Consider the following 24,869-nt stretch of genomic DNA (forward strand, 5'->3'; position numbering starts at 1 on the left):
GCGGCCTGGCCGGCACCGTGGGAGACTCAGACTGGGAAATGCACTCACTGAGATCTACTGTTTTGAGCCCACTTGTCATTTTTGTGTGGGGTGCTCAAATGGAGAGTTAACTTGATGAGAGGCCGGCAGCACTGAAAAGGGGGGGTGGAAGCCTCAGGACTCACCCCCACCCCTAACCTCCCTGGCCCATCATGGAGCTGGGATCCCTGGAGGTAATTTCCCTGTGCTTTGTTTACGTTGGAGGACAGTGGCTGGGCACCAAATCTCACTGTCCTGAGAAGCTGAGTCACTGACAATCAGTAATTAAAGAGACAGCCAGTGGGTCCCAAGAATTGCAAAAATCTCAAGGTGGCCTTCCTGTCTACCCCTGAGTGGGAAGATCTACACTGACTCAGACCATCTTCTGAGACCTGGTAGGCAAAGCCAAAAGATCCCAGCCTTGGTGATAGAAAGTTTAGAAGAGTTTGTGACCCCCACCATAACTCTAGCAACCTGCTACCTTGCTATACTCCTCATTATGATCTAGACTTAACATTTTCATTTGGGAACAAGTTCCTCCCCTACAGCTGGCTTCCCTGAAGTGTTAGGTCTCAATCTCTCCCCCCTTTTCTAATTTCTTCCCTGCTGCCACCCCCATCTCCCCCCCCCCCCTTTCACTTCCTGTCTCAGCTGTCACTGGACAGGTCAAGTTGGCACAGCTTATAGGATGGTAGACCCTGGGACTTCTTAGCAATTTGAGAGGCAAGGGGACCCTCTCCTGCTACTCTCCCTCTTCCTAATTCCGAAATGAAAGTTTCCCAAATCCAGCCCAAGGTCTTTCTTGTAGCCCAGTTTTTTGGGAGGCATCTGGATACTGGGCAAATGACTGCTACAAGGGACAGAAACTGACAGGGAGACACTGAGGGAGCCAGGCCTTCTGTGGGAGGAGGCATTACTTTGGGGTGACTGCCCCCAGCTGTTTCATCTTCTCTTCTGAGGCTTTGTCTGGAAGCAGGACCTCCACAGTGAAACTGACCTTCTTGGCATGAATGAAGCTGTAGGTATTGTCAAACCGCAGGACATCTGAGGGGAGGCAGAAAACCAGACATTCAGGCAATTCTAACAAAGGGCAGCGAGTTTTGTTGACTGAACAAGGCAGTGTGGTCCATAATGAGGATGAAGGTGGCATAAGCAATGGTCCTTCACCTTCTGAAACTTAAATCAAGCTGGGTCGACAAGATATTCACAGAGAGAAAAAAATATATGAGACGGAACATGCCGAGTGCCAGATGAGTGAGAGAGACAACCATATCTGTTAACAGCTTGGAAGGAGAGGGCCCTATTGACTGAAATCACGTAAAAAGGCTTTTCAGAGGTGTTAGAACTTGAACTGGGCCTGGAAATGGCATAGCAGAATTAGTAGCAGCAGTAGTTGTCAAAATAATAATAGTTATGGGAAAATGCCTACTTATGTGTCTCAGCCCTGGCTCGGTAATCTATATATACTACTAGACTATTGCTCCAAGTAACTATGAATTCAGTATTAATCCTGCTTTATAGGGTATAAAAAGGAGGTCACTGTGTCACATGGTGAGGTGATAGAGCTGCAATTTCCCTCTGGTCTGCATTGTTGCCTGCCTTGGACCCTGGAAAAAGACGAGCCCTGTTCAGTTTCTGGCCAAGGCAAAAAATACACAGAATTTTTGAACCAGGAATTCATCCCAATGAATTTGTCCCAAATAAATGGACAAAGATGCTCATTTCGCCCCTGTTTGTAATCATAAATGATTAGGAAAACTCAAAGTGGGCATGCAGTTGGCAGAGAAGGCTTTGAAGCCTTGGCCGAGGAACAGACTGCTTTTAATCTAACCCTTTTTTTTTTTTTTTAGAAGTTGTTCCATTTCAGTCAAGTACCCCTTCAAGAGAACAGGGTGTGAGAACAAAAACACTCACTCTGCCGTTTCCCTATCCAGGACTTCTCTCGCTTTTCCCAGCAAAAATAAAAACTTAGAACAAGCCCCCCCCCCCAAAAAAAAAGTATATTTAATCCTCAGAATTAACCTCTCCTCTTTCCTGCCCCTAAATAAAATACATAGTTTAGACCTTGAGTAGACACTCCACCCACACTTTTTTCACGGTATGAAGGAAGTATTACTCATTGATTTTCTCTCTGCACAGAGGTTTTTCAGAACCAGTAGTCCCTCCGGAAAGAGAGACACTGCCTCACTGTCCTGGACAACAGAGCCCTAGCAACTAGAATCAGTCATGCTAGAGGAAAGGTCTGAGCTCCTTGGACCAAGCACCAGGATCAAGATGGCTCTGCCTTGTATGATATTTTGCTCTCAGAAACAAGGAAGAGGCTGTTCTAAGGCCCAGGCCCAAGGGAAGTGGAGTTCATGAACTACGTGGTTCATTTTGACACTAATCATGTACTCACAGGCCTGTAGGGCCCTCAGAGATCCTTCCAGGCTAAGGCTCCTCAACCTTTGTTGGGGAACTGGCCCCTTGAGAATCTGATGAAATCATACAACTTCAGATCCCCTGGACCCCATCATGGACCCTTGGGGGCAGGGGGTCCCAATGGGAAAGGCACCATTCTGAAGAGTCTCAGCACATGGGTGTAATCATGCCCTCTCGTTTATGTATGGAAACAAATATATATTCTAAATTAACTTCCTTTTATTTCTCCCAGTGGGAGATTATATTGCTTTTTAAATCATGTGTTTAGATGGGTTATATTATCCATGAATTTCATTTGAGAATAGAAAAGGGGATGTTAGACACTCTATGTTATAAAAGGGAGGTGGTTTGGTCTTTTAAGATTCACAGTCACATCTATGGGGAGTCCACAAACCCCAGATTAAGACCTCCTGCTCTATGGGAGCATGGCTGGCTCAGTTGGTAGAGCATGTGACTCTTAATCTCAGGGATGTGAGTTCAAGCCCCACGTTGGGCATGGAAACTACTTAAAAAATAAAATTAAAAAAAAAAAAGACCTCCTGCTCTAGCCCACTCCCCTCATTTTAAGAAGGAAAGCAAAAGCTGGGGTGCCTGGGTGGCTTAGTTAAGCAGCCAACTCTTGACTTTGGCACAGGTCATGATCTCACAGTTCGTGGGATCGAGCCCCACATGGGGCTCTGTGCTGACACTGCAGAGCCTGCTTGGGATTCTCTCTCTCCCTCTCTCTGCTCCACCCCTGCTCATCCTCTCAAAATAAACAAATAAACTTAGAAGGAGGGGGAGGGGGAGGGGGAGGAAAGCAAAAACTACTTAGAGACACCTGCCCAAAACACTTGGAGAGTTGGTGGCACAGGGGGGACTCAGAAACCAAGCCTCCTGGAGCCTGGCTAGACTCTCTTCTCCCCAAGACTCTCTTCTCCCCAACACTGCCTGGAAGTACTGTTGAACCTTCATCTAGTCTTTTAGGTCTTCTAGACCATGTTAAGTACTCCTGGCAGACAAAGTCCATATCTTTTCTTCTGAATCTTCTTTCCAAGTATTCTACACTCAGGCCCTCAGGAAATTTTAGTTGAGAAAAAAAAATAAGTGAAATCAATTCAGACTTTGTTTCTCCTTCTCAGCCATTAAGTACACTTGGGCAAGGACCCGTGTGGCCTGGGGAGAATTAATGTGTTCTTACCACTGGAGGCTGGCACAGAGTTTTAATTTCTCCACTGAGCGATTATGTTCCACTTTGCAGGGGGTCACCTGGCTCTCCAAGGGCACTGCCCTCCCACAGGTAAGTTTGTAACCTAATACTGCATTCTCTCTGGGCTCAGGTCTAACCTGAGCCATGGCTCCAGACAACAGCTGATCCCACCTCATTGTCTTTACACCTGGGAGGTGGATGCTGTGACCTGCCTCTAATCCTCCTTGGAATGGACAAGAAGCGGCAGTCAAGGCCCCACAGGCCGATAAACGTTCCATCTGGGAATGTATCCAAGAAGAGCTAAAATATATTTGGGATTTGCAAACCTAAGCCTGGTTATGTTATAAGGTTCCTGGTCCTCTCTCAGGCTGTGTCCTTCTGGTACTATAATTGGTAATGAGCACTGCTGGAAAATGGGTGGGGCACTACTGTTGGCTGCATGAATTTGGGTAAATTACTTCCCTGGTCTGGGACTCCACTCTCTGTTCTGTAACATCAGGGCAGACCTGATCATCTCTAGGATAGGCTATGGCCTAGAGATCTGGACCAGGACTCTAGGATTGCCTCATGTCCTCTGTCTTTCGGTGTTCATACAAGCTACTTTGTGGGAGAGGTGACATCCCTTCTCTATACCTCAGCTTCCCTGTCATTAAAAAAAATTCAAGTTGGGGCACCAGGGTGGCTCAGTTGGTTAAGCGTCCAACTCTTGGTTTTGGCTCAGGGCATGATCTCATGGTTTGTAAGATCGAGCTCTGCATCAGGCTCTGCACTGACAGCATGGAGTCCACTTAGGATTCTCCTCTCTCTCTCTCTCTCTCTCTCTCTCTCTCTGCCCCTCCCTGGCTTGCTCGCTCTTTCTTTCTCTCTCTCAAAATAAATAAAGTTAAAAAAATATTTTAAAAAATTCAAGCTTGGGGCGCCTGGGTGGCTCAGTCGGTTAAGCGTCTGACTTCGGCTCAGGTCATGATCTCATGGTTCCTGAGTTTGAGCCCCACATCGGGCTCTGTACTGACAGCTCAGGGCCTGGAGCCTGCTTTGTATTCTGTGTCTCCCTCTTTCTCTGCCCCTCCCCCACTTGTTTTCTCTCTCTCCCTCTCTCTCTCAAAAATAAATTAAACATTTTTACAAACTTTTTTTAAAAAATTGAAGCTTATATACAAAATACTTTATGCTCTGTGGATAATAGTATCTGGGCTGGTGTGCTAGGACTTGTTCTTACTGAAGCATGTAGTAATATGCCTTCTCCTCCAAGGACCTGCCTGCTTGCTCACTAACAAGAATACTCCTCCTCCGTGGGGAGCCATACCACAGAACATCTGAAGAAGGGGCTGTAGAGACTGAACATTGCCTGGCATGTGGGGAAGTACATGGAATCTGAGATCGGGATGATGTTGTGAGGCATCTGGGGGCTAGCTCAGATCTCCTAGTGATGCTACCCTAGAAATGGGGCACAGGGCTTCTCCCATCTCCAACACCATCTCCAGGATGGCCCTTCTCCCTGCCAGGTCTTGCCCTAATAATAATAATGGCGACTACAGTGTGTTAAGTGCTTGCTGTACGCCAGGCATTATGCTAAGTGCTGCACAGACCTATCCCCATGAGGTAGAGAGTTTGATCCCCAGTTAGCAATCAGGAAACCGAAGCCCGGGGAGGCTGTCACTTGCCTAAGGACTAGTCTATAGTCATATCCAAGTGGCTTAATGATAAAGCCCTTGCTCTCATTGACTTTCCATGCCTGGCCCATTGGCTCTAATAGAAAGGAAACTGGAGACTGGAAGGGAAGTGTGTGTGTGTCTGTATGTGTGTGTGTGTGTGTGTAGTTTTTCTACTTATAAATGTAGTACGTGGTCATTGTAAAATAACTATTTGCAGAACTCATGTAAAAAAATTAAAGCCCTCTATAAGCTTCTTACCATCTCAGAGATAACCACTATTCCCCAGAATTATTTTTAATATACATGTTTTAAAAAAAAGCAGAGTGTATACCATATGCTATGCTTCCTCTTTGTTTTTTTAAAACATGTACCAGACATCTTATGTGTCAATTCATTCCCTCTAATGTGTATATTGTGTTCCATATACATGTATGCATGGACCATAATTCATTTAACGAGATCTTATTAAGGCCATTTAGTTTATTGCCAGTTTCCCAGACTGCTAGGAACATCCCTGTACCTATATCCTTGTGTCTTTGTATAAACATTCCTGTAGACTAAATTTCCAGAATTAGAATTGCTAAAAGGGAATTTTAATAGATACTACAAAGTTGAGTGAGGTCAAACACTTTTTCAAATGCCTGTTTGCCATTCTTATTCCTCTTGCCCAAACTTCCTATTCATGGTCTGTGCCCATTTTTTTGATCAAGGTGGAGATAAATGAAGCTCAGAGGGATCAAGACTGGGCTTTTCAGCATTGCTCACCCGGGGATCCCTGCACCCACCCAGGCAAGTTCTGCTTCTCTGATGTCTGGGGAGAGGAACATTCCCAAGAAATGTCTGATGACAGCCATAGATCCAGTTAGTCTTATACCAGATAGCAAGTATTCTGAACCCTTGTGATCACCTCGCACCATGACTCATCTCTACCTGGGAGTATTTGGTCAGAGTCCCACCCTGCTACTAACCAGCAGGGTCACCTGGTCATTGTACCTGTCCAAGCCTAGGTTTCCTTATCTATGTCAGGAGAGGGTTGATCTGATGGAGCCCTATGTCTAGTTCTAACAGTCTGAGAGCACAAACCCATGGAGAAAGAGGGACCTCACAGGCAGACAGCTAGGGCGGGGGCTCTAAGCCAAGACTTACAGATGCCAGGATCGCTGCAGGTGAGGGTCCCATCCTCAGGGACCAGGTGGGCATTGTACCTCTGGTTGGAAAGCACCTCCGTCATCTCCCCTGCCCGCTGCCGCTCCCCCATTTTGGTCTTCAGGAAAATCCCAAAACCGATATCTGAACCATCTGACATGAACTGCCACCTGCAGGAGACATCCACCCATTGAGACGTGATTCCGTCCACGTGTGCACTCTCTGGGGTCCTGCCCCCAGGGCTTCTACCAGCCCGGCCCACCCACTGGCTCAAAGGCACAGGCTGCCTCCTAGGGTCCAGAGCACTACCTGAGGACACAGCCGGGGAAGAGGATCTCATACTCCACTTGGTGGGAGGAGCCACGAGAAATCTGCACACTGTGCTCATACTGCTGTTTCACTTGATCTCGCACATAGTACTTCTTCGGAATGTCACCCCCGTAGTTGATCTAGAAGCAGAATACAGAATGAACTGGAATGGGCATTTGAGCCAGGCTTCCCGGGCGATCCCCTAGCCCTATGGGCTACGCGGCGGGGGGCATGCAGTCCCCTACCTTGGATTTGCACTTGGGGTCTCCATCAGAATCAGTCATGGTACCCCCATACTCCATAGGCAGCTGGTCAGGGCTGATATATTTCAGTAAAACCTCCTTCCAGTTTGCTGGGCAGTAGAGGGAAGGAAGGAGAAAAAAAGGGTCACCACTAGGCAAGATTTCCTCACGGCCCTGGTGGTCAACACAAAAGAGGCAGGAAAAACCCTGTCTGCCCCAGGACGCAAAACACAGGCATTAGGAGTACACAGTATACACACAGATCTGCAGGGGATTCAGGAGGAACCATCACCCAGAGGATTGCCCTGCCCTGAACTAAGAATCAGAACACCTTGAGTCGTGTCTCCCCTGCCTCTGGCCAGTTGAACAACCTTGGGCATTGCTTCACTCTGAGCCTGATTCCTCCCACCTTGCAAGGCTTCAGTGGGGGGTGAAGTGAACTAAGTACTTGAGAAGATGCCATAAACTGTTAAGTGCCCTACGCACATCAGAATATATTATCACTCCTTGGAAGATGATACAAATACCTGCAGTGCAGGCAGAGGGAACAAAGAAAGGGAAGGGCATCCCACGTAGAGGGAACAGCATATGCATCAAGCAGGAGGGCCTGAATCAACATAATCTGTCCTGGGTAGACTGAATTCCAGGAGGGCACAACCCTGTGTCTCATCCCCTACTTTCATCTATACGAATCATGCTCAGTTGTGAGTTACTGAATGCACCACTGTAGAGTGGCCCTTGAAATGGGTTCCCTTGGCTTTACCCCAGCCACGACTTTACTTCTGCTGTTTTTCAGGCTGTCTAAGCTGCCAGTGACTCGCCCCCCCCCCTTTTTTTTTGTAAATAACCAAGCCCTTTCCTGACTTGGAGAGTTTGATTCTAGTGCAACCAATGCTGAGAACCAAATTCCTAACCTATTATCAGCCAAGTACAATATTTTGATGCTGGAAACCTTTCCATGCTGACTATATAGACCATAAATAGGCAGCAGCTCCAAGTCATGGGGTACAACCCAGTATCCTCTGTTGTTGGTACTGGCTGGAAGCCCACAGAGACTGTCCAGAGTCTCCCAACCCTCTGATTTCTAGGGTCCCGGGACCATGCAACTCCTATGACACAGCGTCTGTGGTTTGGGGAGTGATTTAATCTGTGCTTCTAAGCCTCACTGACCAGCCCAAAATGAATGTCTTCCCTCCTCTGCTGAAGATCCTGTATCTTCCGAGACTGAGATGGGTTTGGTTGAAAGGGTTTCAGGTGTGGGTGGGAGAACAGACGGCACCTTCTCTACAGCTCTGCTGCCAGGAAACCCAACCACCGCATGCTCATGGTGGGTGGTAGCAGCAGAAAAGCCAAGAATCATCAGAGCCTTTTGCTCAGATTTTGTATGTCTTCCCCCAGCTCAGCTGGAGAGTTGGAATAAGGCCAAAAAGAACTTCCCATCTTACAGAGAGAGTAACTGAGGCAACAAGAAGCAGAACTTGTTGCTGGCAGAGTCAGGACCAAATCCCAGAAGTCCTGTACTTTCTAGAATGCTCCACACTGCTCCCGGGGCTCATTAATACACATTGGGAAGATTTCCACTTTCAATGTGTTGCCTAATGGTGAACATTCAGAAACGTTCAGAATCTGTATTACCTACCCCTAAGTTCAATTCCACGGGTGGCATCGAGTCTGCCAGGAGCCAGTCCCAATCTACCTCTGTGGTCTTTTCTTCCCACCAACTTCACCTAATGTTCCGGTAAAACTCCGCTCCTCTCTGTCCGTGGCTGGCTTGATTCCTGTGTGTCTCTTGCTCCAGCTTCCCTCTTGTGCCCTGATGTTCTCCCAGCTCCCCAGCACATCCAATCCCTGCCGGGTGTGGTCCTGCCAACCTCATCAATCACTCTTCATTCTCCCTGGTGGGCTCCTCTGGCTCTGCCTGCCCTTGAGCTTGGACAGTCCCCAGGGCTGAGCCTCCACTCTTCTGTGGGCATCCTTTATCTACTCACAAGGTTTTAGTTGCTGCCTGTATTCGATAACTCCCGAATTTCCAAACTGGAGTTCTCTCCTCAGCTTCAGGCTCAAGTAACCCCAACATTTGTGTATCTCAGAGATTCCCCAAACTCAACATCAAGCTTATTCTTCCAGTTGTGTTCTCTAGCTGAACGAATTGTACCAGAATGATTGTGATATTCAGTCATTCATGCCAGACACCAGAAAGTCACTTCTAGATTTCTCTTCCTTCCTCTATCCAGTCGACTGAGTTCTGCTGTTTCACTTCCTAAGTAAGTCTCTAGTCCATCCTCTTCTCTCCATCCCTACTGCCACCTCCCCAGCTCAGGTTTGCAACACCTCTTGCATGGACTGTGGCCACACTGCAAATTGGTACCTGTGCTTTGCAAGCTTGCCAGTAAAATGTGTCTCCATTTGAAATCTGATCCTGGTTGGGGTGCCTGGTGGTGCAGTTGGTTAAGCATCTGACTCTTGATCTCAGCTCCAGTCACGATTTCACATTATGTGAGTTTGAGCCCTACGTCGGTCTCTGCGCTGATAGCATGGAACCTGCTTGGGATTCTGTCTCTCCTTCTCTCTGCCCCTCCCCAGCTTGTGCTCTCTCTCACTCTCTATCAAAATAAATAAACTTAAAAAATTAAAATATAAAGTAAAAATCTGATCCTGGTTAAGAAGGTGGGGTACACATATACAATTCTACTTTGAATACTACTACATTGAATACTACTCAATGATGAAAAAGAATGAAATCCTGCCATTTGCAACAACGTGGATGGAACTGGAGGCTATTATGCTAAGCAAAATAAGTCAGAGAAAGAAATATATTATTTGACTCATATGTGGAATTTGAGAAATTTAACAGATGATCATAGGGGAAGGGTATGAAAAATAAGATAAAAACAGAGAGGGAGGCAAACCATAAGAGACTCTTAAATACAGAGAACAAACTAAGGGTTGATGGGGGTGGAGGGGTGGGGGAAAATGGGTGAGGGGCATTAAGGAGGGCACTTGTTGGGATGAGCACTGGGTGTTATGTGTAAGTGATGAATCACTGGAATCTACTCCTGAAGCCAAGACCACTGTATGTTAGCTAACTTGAGCATAAATTTTAAAAAATAATAAGGGGCAGCACCTGGGTGGCTCAGTCGGTTAGGCGTCCAACTTCAGCCCGGGTCACGATCTCACGGCTCGTGAATTCGGGCCCCACATCGGGCTCTGTGCTGACAGCTCAGAGCCTGGAGCCTGCCTCAGATTCTGTGTCTCCATCTCTCTCTCTGCCCCTCCCTCACTCACTCTGTGTCTCTCTCAAAAATAAATAAAAACATTAAAAACATTTTTTTTTTAAATAATAAAATAGGGGCGCCTGGGTGGCTCAGTCGGTTAAGCGTCCAACTTCAGCTCAGGTCATGATCTCACGGTTTGTGGGTTTGAGCCCTGCGTCGGGCTCTGTGAGCCTGGAGCCTGCTTCAGATTCTGTATCTCCCTCTCTCTCTGCCCCTTCCCTGCTTGCACTCTGTCGATGTGTCTCTCAAAAATAAATAAACAGTAAAAATAATAATAAAATGGCTAGAAAGTTAATTAATTAATTAATTAATTTAAGAATCTGATGCCAGTACCTTCCCTGCTCAGAATCTTCCGTGGTTCCCAGTGGCCTGTAGAGTCATGTCCAGGCTCCTCAGCATGGTGCCCTGGATTCTCTGTGCCCTGGCTCTCGGCCCCTCTCCAGTGTGGCCCCTCTCTTGTCACACCCTGCCGTGCTCTCTACAATTGCCTAAACCACGGTGTGTAAGGTCTTTCCTCAGTGCTGTTCTTTCTGCCCAACAGGTTCCTGCCTGGCATCATCTTGCTGCCTCTTAACTCATTCTGTAGCACTCAGGTGAGGTAGGCATCTGCTCCTTCCTGGGTCAGAAGAAGGTGAGTGTTCCTGCTCAGTGTCCCCACCCACTTGCTTTCTCTCTTTTACATGTAATGTGTTGTCTGCATCTCCCTTCCCCAAGAGGGCCTGGAGCTCTTCAAGGGATTCTATCTTACTCATCTTTGTCACCTAATCCAGGGGGCCTGGCACACAGTAGGTGCTCATCAAAGGAAGCAACTCCTAGTTGCCCCTAACTGAAAGCAACCTCTGCTCCTGTTTCCTCCATGCACCTTCTCTCTGCTGTTTCTAGTACCTTTTCTAGCTTGTATCATCGCTTTCTCTCTAAAGGTCTTCTCTCTCCTATTACCCTGTAAGCTCCTTAAGGGCAAGACTGGTATTTTGTTCATCTTTGCATCTACAGTGCTGAGCTCAGTACTTTCTTCTAGAGTGTCTGAGAGAAAGCGTTCTTATTAAAACAGAAAGGCAGACCCTAGCCCGGCCCCTACTTGCTCCTGGGTCTCACTGCTACCAAACCAGCAGAGGAAGCCTTCACCTTAGATACATCTAAAGCTGTCCCCAATTTGGCCCACAGAGCATCCAGTGGCATTGAGAAGAGTCTGGGCTACTCACCTCCCAGGACCATGATCTTCTTGCGAGTGTCCTCACTCAGGAAGGGCTTGATGAGGTTATAGGCCACAGGAAACAGCTTGGGGGCTGGAACAGAGACCAGGCAATGTGAGACCGGGAGCAAGGCTCACTTTGTCCCTAACAGTGTCCTCCACAGTCCCTTGTGTCAGGCCACAGGCTCCCCAGTGCTGTGGAGCCCACACAGCCCAGGGTGTGAGGCTTGGCACAGGCACCTCTTTGACATCCAGCTTCCCTGTCTAGAAAGTGGGTATTGCCTTCCTATCTCACCCGTCTGGCTGGCTCCAAGGAGGTAATAAATCCTAAAAGCTTTGTGAATTGTAACCCAGTCTGCATATGTCAGGGGTCCCCAGATCCCCTCCTCTGGCTCACCCCATTATACTCCCCTGGACCTGTCCCAGTAACATTTTGGGCCCCTCTTTCCCATTTGACTTCATCACAGATAGTTCCCAACTTACCTTTATTTTTTTTTTAATTGTTTTTTCAACATTTATTTATTTTTGAGAGACAGAGAAAGACAAAGCATGAGGAGGGGAGGGGCAGAGAGACAGGGAGACTCAGAATCTGAAGCAGGCTCCAGGCTCTGAGCTGTCAGCACAGAGACTGACACAGGGCTTAAACCCACAAACCATGAGATCATGACCCGGGCTGAAGTCAGACACTTAACTGACTGAGCCACCCAGGCGCCCCTCAACTTACCTTTAACAACAAAAAGACGCTTCAGTGTCTCCGGATAGTTTTCCTCAAACATGCAGAGAAACTGTGGAAACAAATCTCGGAGTCTAGAGGGCCCAGACCTCTGTACCAGGGAGGCGGGCCCCGCCTCCTTCAGGCTAGACTCCGCCCCCATCACCTCACCCACAGAGCATCCTAGCAGAGGGGCTCACTCCTACTTTTTCTCCTCCTCACAGCCCCCTCCCAGCCCTGCTCCTCACCTCTCCATAGGCCTCCACCGCAGGCTTCCAGAGATGCTTGAGGCCAAGACCCTCGCAGTCATAAATCAGGGTGACTGTCTCCACCTTCTTCCCCATCTGCAGAGGACAGAGGAGCAGAGTCACATCAGGCTTCTGCAATGCAGAAGCCCACGCCAGTTCAGGGCATTTGCTGATTTGGTCATGGGCCCAGATCTGGACAGGGCCATACCAAGGGCCTTCCATGTTGAAATAATCACCCCCAGGCCAGAATTGTGGCCCAGGCTAGTCACTCTTCCTGCCTTGGTGTCCCTGTTCTTGTCAGTAAACAACTGGGTGGATCTAGAGTCTCTCTGAGGTCCCTTCTGTTCTGCAGTTTGACCTGGTGCCCCCCCTTCCTCTGTGTGCAGCACCTGGTAGTGTTCAGTCCGTGGGGCCTCGTTGGGCAACTTTTCTGGTGAGCAGGCACGGAGACTCTCCATCCAACCTAAGCCCTTAAGGGTACATGCCCACCTAATGATTCTCTGTGTCCCCAACCTGCAGGATCTCTGCACACACTGGGCTCTCAGTGCATGTTTGTGAATGACGGTGTTGGAGTGTTCCCAAATTTATCACCTCATTTCACTGGATCCTTATGATAGCTGAAGAGGAAGGCAGAAGAGATGGTCAGTGTGGCTCCAGCTCTCCCTTCAGTCGTTTTCTTAGAGAGGGAATCACCTGTCCTCACCTTTTTGTTTTGAATACAGACTCTGAGCTCATCTCACCAGCGGTACCCAAACACTTGTCCGAGGACAGGCTGGTCCATGACAAAGATTTTACTGGTGCCCAGATGAATGAGAAAAACAATGATAATGTAATAAATTTCTTCAATTTAAAGGACTGCTCTTTATTCTGAGATTATGCCATTCCTATAGTTTTGGTGGCTGATTATGGCAATAGTAGCTGGTACACTTTCTTTTTAAGTCCTTACTTGGAAAAATAAAAATTTGGCAACGTATGTCAGTCCCCAAAACTTTGTAATTTCACTCGTCTGTGAAATCCAAACGTCTGGGCCCCAGTCCTGAAGCTGTGCTTAAATCCCTGTGTGATATGCCTGTTTCTGCTTGAACACCTCTACTGTGATGAACTCATTTTCAACCGTGCTAAGCCCACTTGCCTTTTCGGTCTGGCAGACACACTCCTGAAGAAGCCGCTCACAGTCCCGCATCTTGGTCTTGAGCAAGTCCTGCTTGGAGGCTGAGAGGAGCAGACCCTTGGCATCCAGAGGTCCAATGACATCGTACCAGACGGGGCAGCCATCCAGGTCATAGCCACACATGCCCCCTGACAGATACTGTTGGACCACCTGGGCAAAAACATAGAGGAGGCACCTGGTCAGCAGGCCCAGGGCAGTCGTGCCTTCCTTGTATCCCAGGGCCTTCCCAGGGGTTCATCAAGCTCTCCCTCCACAGCCTTCTCCTGGGTGCCAATAGATAACCCACCCTGGGAACCACTGGGGCTCACTTAGAATTGTCAGACCTTTCCTCTGAAGGTCCCAGTCCACCAGATTCGGGCACAGATTGTGGGTCTAACAGACCCAACGTAGGGATGGGGCAAGATCATTTGTCCTCACCTCTGGAGGCTGCCAGCTCATGATGTTGTCAATGTCCTTTTGCTTTCGGAACTCCACGTGCTGCAAACACACAGTCAGGGCTTTAAAAGAGCAGGAGTGGGGGGAACCCTTAAGGGGTATCTAGCAATAGATGACAGTATGAAGAGGCCACCATCACATCTCAGGTACGTCATGAGAAGGCAACTGGCAGGAATGGAAAAGAAGGCACTGCATGGTTTAGAGGTCTGGGAAGAAGGGATTATAATTCTTGGCTGGCCCAGAACTATTAAAGTTCTGTGTTTCCAAGAAAGGGAATGCACTTTGTCACAGAGGTATAAGGTAACAATGGTCAGCTAATACTCAGATATGTCACACAAGCCAAAAGCTGTGATTGGATGGGCAGGGTGGGCAAAGGAAGCACAGTGTGATTCTGACAGGCAGGAATGGAGGCAACAGTGGGCTATGAAGCCAAATGGATCTCACCTTCCGGAGCATGGCTTCGGACTTCTGCAGGTCAAAGTTTCTAGCTGTAACAGGGAAACGTGATTAGGGTTAGACCAGCAGGCTGGGCATCCAAGGACAGGGAGATTTCCCTATTCCCACGCAGGGGCTGACTCCCAGATCACCCCACAAGCAGAAGGTAACATGAAGACCTTCACTGGGTGCTTCTGGAACACCACAGTCCCTGAAGGTCAAGGATCAGGGCAGGTGGCTAGAGCCTTGCAACTTCAGGATTAAAAGAATTTTACCCTAGTGGATGCAATAGGTGAAAGATCTTATCTTCTCTCATGGAAAGTAAACCCTGGACCCCTTTATCATTCTGCCTCTCCAGTTACACAAAGTTAATCTTCATGGTCTAACATCCAGTTCTGAGAACTTGATCCACAGTTCAAAGATGAGCATAGTTGCCCCACAGTCTGGGGTGGATCTGGCAGAACATCCCAGTAGGATAGAGTTGATGAGCCTCGAGTCAACCTGCCTCGAGTCAACCTTGCCCTATCTTCAAAGGATCCATGCATACCCTAATGAGACACAGAGGGCCCTCCTCCCACGGTTCCTGGAAAGCTTCAGAATTCAAGTTCACCTGGGCCAAGTCTTCATTTCATGTTCCAACCCCAAGTCGTTCTGCTCAAACTTGAACACAAAGACCTCACTACCCCAAATGCCACCTCCTTCCAGGTAATCTGCACTGCTCTTTGCACTCAGCCCTCATTGTTACACTGAGGTCCACAGCCGGGACACTCAGAATATAGGGTCGCTTCCTCAGTCATGTGACAGCCTCTTCAATACTAGTGAACTCTGTGCTGCCACCTGAGTCCTCTCGGCTATCATGTTGCCCATCCATGGATCCTTTCTCTAACCATTTCTCACAGCCCAGTTTCAAGTCCATCTACAGAACTTCCCTTTAGTTGTTTCCCAGTTTGCCAGTGCCCTTCTTAAAGTGTGCTGTCCAGGCACACCTGGGTGGCTAAGTTGGTTGAGCATCTAACTTCGGCTCAGGTCATGATCTAGTGGGTTGTGGGTTCGAGTTCTGCGTCAGGCTCTGTGCTGACAGCTCAGAGCCTGGAGTCTGTGTCTCCCTCTCTCTCTGCCCCTCCTCCGCTCATGCTCTGTCTCTGTCTCTGTCTCTGCCTCTCAAAGATAAATAAACATTAAAAAAAATTTTTTTTAAATGATAAAGTAAAGTGTGCTGTCCATAACTGAGCACAGCACCAGGTGTTGTCTACCCTTCTCCAACAAAGCCTAAGAAATTTCTCGGCAACAGTCCCACCCTTAACTCAGATGGAGCTTACAGTCAACGGAAACCCCCAAATCCTTTTCAGCTGTGCTGTTGGGAAGCCTCCATCCCATATGTTGTGAGGTGGTTTTCTGGACCCATCCCTATCAGATTTTCTCTTGTTACAATCAGCTTCACTTGATCCTTTAAAGAGTTTTTGAGATCCAGACTCTTACCAATTTTGCCAACTGACCTATGAACTCTGCCTCCCAGCTGCATGTCCTCTGTGGATCTGATTGGTATCTAGAACTGCTGACAGCCCTGGAAGCTGGGCCAGACAGGCTGCCCTCTGGACTGTCACCTTAATCACTGATCTCTGGGAGTGGCCGAGCACATTCCCTGACTCTGCTATCATGAAATCCAGTCCACGCTCCTGCACCCAAAGGGTATATCAAGAGATTTGACCAATGCCACCCCTCTCGTTGGTGCTGGACACACACTGGTGAACAGCCTTTGCTCTTAGGAAGTTTCTTCTGATGGCCACCCTTTACGTGCCATCATGGCAGCAAGGGGCGGCTTTTAGAGGAATATAATCTGGGTTTGCCTCTCTGCCCCTCCACTTTCTCGCAGTTTGACCTTGCACAAGATACTGCACATCTCTGACTGAATCATCTAATGATCTGGAAACACATGAAAGATGCAAAGCAACATGCTATCATGATGGGGGAACCCAGCTGGTCTGTGAAGGAGTGGTAGTGAACTGTGAGCCCCCTTATCTCCAGGTGGCTCTCCAGTTAACCGGTATCTGCAAGAATCCAACATCTAGTGTCTTCTTTGAGGGCGCTCCCTAATATCTGCCAGAGTCCAACATCCAGCGTCTCCTTTGAGGGCCCTCCCCAAGTTGCCACTTGGCCCTGACTGCCTCCCCATGCCTGCTGAGTCGGGCCTCTCCAGAGCTCCTGCTGCCCTAGTCAGGGGCAGCTCAAAGCATGGCTTAGGGCACTGTCAGAGAAGCTGGTCCAGGAGCAGCTGTCCTGGGTTCTTATCTGATCACTTCCTAGTCCTAGTGAAGAAGACTCAGACATCCTTTGCCCCCACACCGCACGCGCGCACGCACGCACACACACACACACACACACACACACACACACAATATTTCTACCACCTCCTCGTTTTCATCTGGCCACCTGACCCTGTACTGAAGCAGTACAGACTCGTGTGCCTGCTCTCAGGGCTTGGGGCCAGCAGAAAACTCAACCCATGTGAGGGGAAGGGGCCAAGAGTAGAAGCCCGAGTTCACACACCTAGGTTAGAGAAAGACATTCTGTTGGCATGCGCCTTGAAAATGTTTCCTTTAGAATCAAAGGTAAGAGGGAAAATGTTTCCTTAAAAAAAAAAAAAAAAAGGCAACAAAAACCGTAATTGAAATTCATAGCAGAGTCTGACCCAGCCTGAGCTCCTGCCCAGGAAATGTGAGGCACAAAGGGCAGAGGAGACACTTCCTCTGTCTGAAGAGGCAGAGCCTGTCTTCAGAGGGCAGCTGTGGCTTCCTAGAGAGACTGCTGGCCTGGGAGTCTGGGGCCCCAGGTTTCTGCCCTGATTCTGCTTCTCATTAGCTGTGTGCCTTCAGGTAAGTGCCTTCCCTGCTCTGAGCCTCAGTTGTCTTAACTGGCAAATGAGGATGACTATACTCTTCTGTATGCCTGCAAAGAGAGGGGTTATCCAAGGGCTAGGGAGTTGGGAATGCCTGGGAAACCAAGTGCCAGGAGCCCAGGTGGCCTTCTCTTAGATAAAAGAGCTGTGTTATTTTGTTCATCTCTCTGAAACCACACGTCTCTACCTAACAGCAGCTCGGTGGGGTGTTTGATCGTCTTACAGCTGGCTCTTTAAGGCAGCACATTCTTCCCACACTGCCTACCCGCCCACTTCTAGCTAAGCCCCTTCAGCAAAACATCCTCCACCCCTGGACTGAGGCCATTGAGCCCCCGTGCCGCCCCTTCACCCAATCCAAGTGGGCTGATGGTGGTGCTGGTGGGGTGGTCACAGCTCTTTTTGGGGGAAAGGGCAAGTGGCACTTCCAGAGGCACACAGGGCCCTGTGTGGCTTCCCTGGCTGCACCTACCATGGGATACATACTAGTACCTTTTCTGGACAGAAAAGGAAAATACATCTTTTCACCTGTCCCAAGACCCATAAGGTATGTACATGTGTGTCTGTATCTATAAATAAATAATCAGGCATGATTTGTACTTTAATATTTGGGGCTATGATTCTACATCATAATTGAATCTCTGCCAGTCTAACACAGTGGAATTTTCTCTATTATTTCAGTGTCTGTTAAGAGAATTTCTATAAAGAAAAAAAAAGTGTGTCACAGGAACCAGAGAGGGTAGCACATGCCTTGAACCACAGGAGGAAAAAAAGGGAAAAAAGAAAGGAGAGATTTCAGGAGTTGGGGCATGGAGCTGAACTGGACTCTGAAGCTAGTAGAAACATGTACATTTCATCACCACACACAGAGTTCTGTCATGTTACATCCTGTAATAGGCAAGGCACCCTGTCTGGTCCTGTTCTAGCAGAGAGGAGCCTAAAGCAGATGTGTGCCCCTGGCCCACACGTCACAGCCAGACCAGGGCAGAATTAGAGCTAGAACTTGAGGCTCTGGAGCCTAGTAGTGGCCTGAGGGCAGTCTTGTCAACCTAGGTTTGGCTGAGTGCTCCCACGTTCCCCGTGCACTCTGCCCCTCCTTCAAGCTGCCTAAACTGCTGGCAGCAGGTGGCTTGCCATCCCAAGAGGTCACAGAGGGGGCCGGCCTCTCCCAGGGGCCTGCACTCTGGTTCTAAACTTGGCTCTGCCTCTGACTTCTCACGTGGCTTGGTCTTCCTAGGCTTTTCTTCAACCCATTTCCCCAAGTCCATCAGGAGAGTGCATTTATCAAATGGATGGAAAGGGCACTGGGCTGGGAGTCAGTCCGCCAGTTCTAGTCTTCTCTCTGCCTGTAATTCAAGCACTGTGTGACTTGGAGCAAGTTACTTCACCTCTCTGAGCCTCAGGGTTGTTATCTACCCAATAGGAGGATCAAGGTTATACAATTGCCAAGAGCCCTTTGGGTTCTAAAGGTTGAATTCTCCGGATTCTCAGATTGCCAGGGGCAGGGTTTCCAGAGTGCACCATTCTGTTACCCAGGACAAGCCCCTGCCCCAGCCTCCCGCAGCCCCGATTCCCTCACCTCGGAGCCAGCGCAGGAGAAAATAGTCATCTGGATTTGGCAGAGTGGGCAGCACATCCTGGACATTCTCCCGAAACTGTAGGGAGAGGCAGTAGGGTGAGTGGCAGGTCCCACCCCAACCACCCTCTGCTGGGGGCTCTCCGCAGGGACTTTGCTAGACCTCTCTTCAATACGGGTCAACTTGTAGACACTGGCTGGCACATGGGCTGCATAGTACACTCTGCTGCCTCAGTGGATAGCAAGGAGGAGGCAGGAAAGAAGTAAGACACTACCTCTGCCTGGCTGTGTGCACTTCCACTCCAGTGTGGCAGGTGGGCATATGTGTTCCCAGCTGTGATAATAGACACTCTGGCACATGCCACAGTAAAAGCTATCAGTTTGCCAAGCGTTCCCTGTGTGCCCAGCACTGAACTTGGCATTTATCTTATTCATGCCTCACTCAGAGTCCCTGGAGGTTTCACTGTCCCTATTTTACAGATGAAGAAATTAGAGCTCAGAGAGGCTAAGTAACATTCCCAAGGCTGAACAGCTAGTAATCAGCAGAGCTGGGATGCAAACCCAGGTCTGTCCGAGGCCAGACAGCACACTCTTGCCACTGTAGTCTTCTGCCCTTTAGTAATGGACTGGTGAGCAATGTGCTGGGGGAGCAGAGGAAGAGAAAAGTTTGATTATGACCGGCCCAGGAAGACAGTGGTCTCATATGACTTCAAAAAAATGGCAATTTGCATTGGGCTAGAAGGACTTCAAAGGCAGCAGGAGGAGGGAGGAGGGCAATCCAGGTGGAGGGAACAGTTCCAACAGGAAGCCATGAAGGGGGAAAGTGCAGGGAGTGCCAAACAAGGGATGTGGACATCCACCTCCAAGTAGGTGAGCACACCCCCACGTGCTCTCCCCATGCCTCCTGCTCCTGGCCACTCACCTTTCCCTACTCACTGACCTTACAGGACAGCCCAGAGGGGACCAATGAGGACCTGCCACCTCCACCCCTTGCCTAGGTCAGCCAGGGACTTGAACCATCCCATCCCATCCCATCTCCCAGACTCCCAGGGGAACTGCTCATCCAGGGCCCAGGCACGAAGCCACCCCTCACCAAGGACCCTACCCAGCCCCTGGTTTCCAGTTTAATCACCACCTAATCCCTTCTCTGCCTGACTTCCCCTGCAGGTCAGCAGTAAAACCTGAAACCTCCCTATCCAGCCTCCCTGGGATGGGGGAGGCCCAGCCTGGGGCAGAGCCTTCATGGGGTTGATGCCTCAGCCCACTGCCATGGCAGGAGACATCTGGCCCCCCACCCCCTGTCCAGCGATGGAAAACTGCTCAGCTGTGAAGATTCCAAACCTTCAGACCGGACCCAATGGGTTCTGGCTCCCAGAGCAGCCAACCTCCCCTCTCCTCAAGGGCAACAAAAAGTAGATTCAGTTGGTAGAGAGGGGGTCCAGCTTTCAAACTGCTGCCCCCTCCTCTGCCCAGGCGCCAAGACAAAGCCAGGCTTACCTTCTAGCCTTCTGAAGAACATCTGCCCCAGTCCCAGGGAGGGGCCTGGATTGCAGGACAAGGGAGGGCTGGTCTGAGCTCAAACTAACCTCAACCCAGTGAGTCGCTGATAGGATTCCAGCCTTCACATGAGGGTGCTCCCTTCAACATCATCGGGTCCAACCCCTCACTTCGTTTCATCAAGGAGCACACAGAGAAGGACGGGTTTTGTCCAAGGTCGGCAGAGAGACTTGGTGCCCCAGAAAGGGCTCTCCAAGTATCCTCAAGAGCTGTCAGGGCCCTGTTCAGGGTGCCGCTGCCCCGTAAGAGGAAAACCTCCCGGAAATGGAAGGAAACCTGGGGCCCTGCCCCAGCCCCCAGGGCCCGGCTGCCAGTCTTGTGAATGAATATTGCCTTTGTGCCCTTAGCTACCTCCAAGGGCTTCCAAGCAACCACTTCTTCCCAGGTGGCACCGCCAAGGTCTCGCTCGGGGCTGAGACTGGGGTGGCCAAACTTCCCTGGGGCCTCCTCGGCGGGCGGGGGTAGGGAGGGGCAGGCCTCGGGGAGAGGGGCGCGAGGCGCCAGGTGCTGCCGGCCGCAGCTCCGCTAGCCTCCCACCGGTCCTGCACCGTCGCTCGCCCCCCCGCCCAGTTCCTTCCCAGCTCTCAGCTGCCGGAAGGTGAGGCCCCGGGCCGGGGGGCGGGGGCCGGGCCAGGATGAGGACTCACCTTGGCCAGCGCCTCCTTCTGCTTGGGGCTCAGATCGCCGACTCTGCCGCTCATCGTGGCTCGGGCGCGGGCGCGGCGGTTGCGGCAGCTGATGGAGCACGGGTCGCTCTCTGCCGCCGGAGTAAAGTCCCAGCCTTTTGCCCGGGCCTCGGGGCTGGCCGCCAAGCCCCGCCTCTTAAAGGATCCCGAGGGGTGGAGTAGGGAGGGATGCGCTGGGCGCGGGAGCCTCTGGCGCGTTGCCCTCTATCCTCCTGAAGTCGGAGACCCTGGCAGGAGGCGACCAGGAGTGCCCCACCCGGGCCGAGGTCAGTGCACATTAGAGGGTCAGGAAATCTGGGTTCTGGTCTCAAATTTATCCTTAGCTCCCCTGTGACCTTGGACGAGACACCTGACTCTCTGGGCCTCAGTTTCCCCATCTAGGTGCTACCTAATGACCTCTCCTGCAATCAGACCCCATAGGGCAGAACCTCACTGCCCCAGACGGTGGAGAGCTTGCCTGGTGCCGCTGTGGAGGGCCAACTCCTGAAACCTAGACATCGCCCTGTGATGAACCATGGTATTGGCCATTTCTCTCTGGAGCCCCTGCCCTCTTTCTCTTTGCCATTGGTTTTGGACCACTGCTGCCAACCAGCTTGGGGCCTCTCAGTGTTGACAGACTTTTCCCTCCACCTGTGAGGCAGGCAGGCCTAGGGAACAAGGAACCACAGACCAGGTCTCCCAACCCAGGGCCCTGACCTCTGCTTCTGACCTTCCCAGCTCTCCAAGAGCTGCTCCTCAGCAGGCAGAGAGGAGTGCTTCCTCTCTGGGAATCAGAAGTCCTGGGTTTGAATCCTAAATCCTCCACTTCTGTCTGTCAGACTTCAGCAAGCGACTTCACCTCTGTGCACCCAAGCTTCTTCATTCATGACATGGAGGTGATGATCTGGATTTCAAGTCAGCTTGAGAGCATCAAGGGAGCTAACGTATATAAGTCACTCTGTGCCTTATGCACTCAAGTGCCTAACAAAGGGGTTGCCTCTGTGACCACTCCCTAGTCTGCCCTGCACACCTCCCTTTGCCGCCTGCCTGGCCAGGCTTTGGCCTCTGGGTGGGGATGTAGGGTGGACATGGAGGAAGCCACAGTAAAGCCACCGCTCAATGAAAGCAGACCTGCTATCAGCTTATCTGCTTCCCCTGCTTCTGCCCAAGGGCCAGAGCTCTGGGTTCCTATAATTGCGAGTCTGACTTGTGTGATGGATGCTTCAGTGCCATCTGACTGTCTTGCCATGTCTGACAGCCTCTTCCTCATACAATGAAGCCCTTTCCTCCTTTCTGTGCTCAACAGCCTCCTCCCTCTGTCTGCCTCCTCCTGCCTCCCCCCCCCCCCCCATAACACACACACTATATACTCTCTTCCTACCTCTGTGGTAGCAGCTGCTCACATACCCTGGACCATTCTTTCCTCCTACTGTGTGCCAGGCCCTAGGCACTATTCTGAAATGAATCAGACACCATCTTGCCTCCCAAAGATAAGATATAGGCACCATCACCTAGAATATAGGAGCGAGATAAATGTTCCAAACAGAACAAGTGCCTGGGAGGTTAAGGAGGAGAATTTGCTTTGGGTTGTAAGAATCCTAGAAGGCTTTGTGGAGGGAGAGACATTGGAGCTGCACCCTAAAATATGGGGTAGGGAGGAAATGGAAAGGAAATCCATTCATTCCATGCTGGCACAATGGCGTAAGCAAAGTTCGGGTGGTTGATGGGAAGTATGGCTCCTGCCAGAGAGGAGGGGAGAGGAAGAATAGGCAGGAGGGACTGGCAGCACCACAGTGTGGCCCTGCTTAGTAGCATTGGCCCTGCTACACCATGAGGTCCTTGGGCACACCGTCCTGGCTTACTTATCTCTGAACCCCCACAAGCCCCCTACCCTCAGCACAGCATCCTATACACAGGGGCTGTTCAATAAATGTATGCCGAATGAATGAATGTGAGAAATGCTCCAATAGGCATGGAGCCCGGTGCTGAGGGAGCCCAGGGAAGAAGATCTAAGCACAGATCATTCAGGGATCAGGCAGCTCACCTCACTTGACAGCTGTGGAAACTGAAGCCCAGAGAGAGCACGACCCCAAATCGTTAGCGGCGTGACAGATGTGGAGAACTCTGCCCGGTGCCTGGCACATGGAAAACCACCACTTAGTGACTGCAGAGCTAGGCCCAGGAGCTTGTGGGCATCCCATGTCTCAGAGTTGGTTCCCACCAACTCTACGCTCCAGTCTCCAGGAGAGTAGAAAGGAGGAGGATCCCAGTTAGAAGGCAGAGGCCAGCTGCAGCAGGCCTGTTAAAGACACCTGGGAGGACTCTGCTCTGCACCTGACAAGGCCCCCTACCATGAGGGTCTGCTACAGGGTACAGAGCTGAGGGTCTCAGATTCAGCTCTGTGACTGAGAAGCCCCCAACTCCCACCTCTGGGAGGAGTTTTCAGGTTGTCCCAGCTGTTCTGCCCTAGTTAAAGAAAGAACCATTGCCTTCTGGCTTAGGGCAGGACAAGGCTGCCTTCCTTGTTGGACATGTGGCTCAAATCCTTATATAAGACCCTCCCAGGGACAAGATGTAGGGCCCATTCAAAGGAAAATAGTAGAATAGCCCCTTTACAGCACTTTACAGCTTAGAAGGCACTTTCAGATCTAGCTTTTCATTTAAGCCTATGGTGACCCTCTGAGTCAGGTGATTTTTTGAGGAACCTGGGGAGAGAAGTGATCCTGTAAGAATATGTGCAAATTTAGGACTTGCACCCAAGTCTCTGGCTTCTGGGCCCTATGCTTTCAGGCACCCATAGGCTGGGGTGTGGACTAGCCTTGGAGTTACCTACATAGGCTACCCAGGAAAACGTTTACACAGCAGGAAATCACCCTCAGCCCCCAACAACCCCCAGGAATCTGCAGTTACCCATGATAAAGGCCTAAGTGAAGTACCCTTCTTCCAGTCTGCTTTTTCCAAGTCCTGTGGCTACCTGTTTCTCCTTCCTCCACTGAAACTTACCTATCTCTGGCCCACTATGGAAGGGCTAGTTAATCTGATAATATAAATCCTAGAATAATAATCTGGTAAATTCCTCTGAGCTGGTTACTAAGAGAGAACCCCTCCTCCACATCCCTACCTTTTCTCTATTCCCCTACCCCTGTCCAGCAATTCTCTCTCCCTGCTAGGTATGTTGTTCCCCTGTTCAAGAATCTGCAGTGGCTCCCTAGTTCCTTCAGGCATCAGCTCAATCTCACTGACTTGCATTCAAGGCCAAGGCCTATCTTGTTCCAGCATCCTTTGGGGCCTTCACTGCCACTCCTCCCCTCCACACACTTTCATTTTAGTCAAAGAAGCTCTGTGCTGTTCCTCAGACATACCTTGGCCCTCCTGCCTCTATCAAAATTGCTTCTCTCTCCTGTTTCTTCCTGCCAGATCCTCCTGCCAGATCCTCCCAGGCCATCAGAACCCTGTTCCTGCTATTTCCAGGAATCTCTCCCTGATTTAACCAATCCAACATGAGCCCTGCCAAACAGTAGCCCCTCTCTCTTGAACTTGACACTGACTACTCTGTATTGCAGTGGTGACTATCAGGCAATGGCCTGGCCCAATAGGAAGAGCCCAGCATCCTTAATCAGGCAGGTCCCAGGTGAGATCCAGGCCCCACTGCTTGCCAGCTGTGTGACGAGGGTGCTGTGCTGAGTACACCTTGCCAGGCAAGGTGATGTTACCAGCTGAAAGAAGGCTG

The 24,869-nt window shown here is 50.1% G+C and overlaps 1 protein-coding gene and 1 non-coding gene across 5 annotated transcripts; one reads left to right on the forward strand and one right to left on the reverse strand.

The window, feature by feature from the left end:
* Positions 1–802: 802 nt before the first annotated feature.
* On the reverse strand, positions 803–21,403 carry SEC14L2 (SEC14 like lipid binding 2). Of its 4 annotated transcripts, none has more exons than XM_042962647.1 (12): positions 21,122–21,403; positions 18,921–18,996; positions 14,458–14,501; positions 13,996–14,055; positions 13,540–13,728; positions 12,408–12,503; positions 12,172–12,232; positions 11,458–11,541; positions 6,984–7,090; positions 6,739–6,878; positions 6,430–6,599; positions 803–1,062 (listed from the first exon to the last, which is right to left on the reverse strand). In XM_042962647.1, the coding sequence occupies exons 1-12, from the start codon at positions 21,173–21,175 to the stop codon at positions 932–934; spliced, it is 1,212 nt and encodes a 403-aa protein (XP_042818581.1). In that variant the 5' UTR covers positions 21,176–21,403; the 3' UTR covers positions 803–931. The 4 variants fall into 4 exon arrangements, with proteins under 4 accessions (XP_042818581.1, XP_007082610.1, XP_042818583.1 ...); XM_007082548.3 differs by lacking the exon at positions 21,122–21,403 and adding an exon at positions 20,826–20,919; XM_042962649.1 differs by lacking the exon at positions 21,122–21,403 and adding an exon at positions 20,504–20,764.
* Positions 2,863–2,935, forward strand: TRNAK-CUU. The gene has a single exon. It is a non-coding gene; the product is annotated as a tRNA-Lys (tRNA).
* Positions 21,404–24,869: the final 3,466 nt, after the last annotated feature.

The sequence above is a fragment of the Panthera tigris genome, chromosome D3 (genome assembly GCF_018350195.1).
Source record: "Panthera tigris isolate Pti1 chromosome D3, P.tigris_Pti1_mat1.1, whole genome shotgun sequence".
Taxonomy (NCBI): domain Eukaryota; kingdom Metazoa; phylum Chordata; class Mammalia; order Carnivora; family Felidae; genus Panthera; species Panthera tigris.

Excerpts from the sequence above, each read along its gene's own strand:
- SEC14L2 (XM_042962647.1), bottom strand. The coding sequence starts at position 21,175 with ATGAGCGGCAGAGTCGGCGATCTGAGCCCCAAGCAGAAGGAGGCGCTG. Across the intron at positions 14,502-18,920 it reads TCTCCTGCGCTGGCTCCGAG|CTAGAAACTTTGACCTGCAG; the intron begins GTGAGGGAATCG and ends TCCCTGTTACAG. Across the intron at positions 14,056-14,457 it reads CCGAAGCCATGCTCCGGAAG|CACGTGGAGTTCCGAAAGCA; the intron begins GTGAGATCCATT and ends GTGTGTTTGCAG.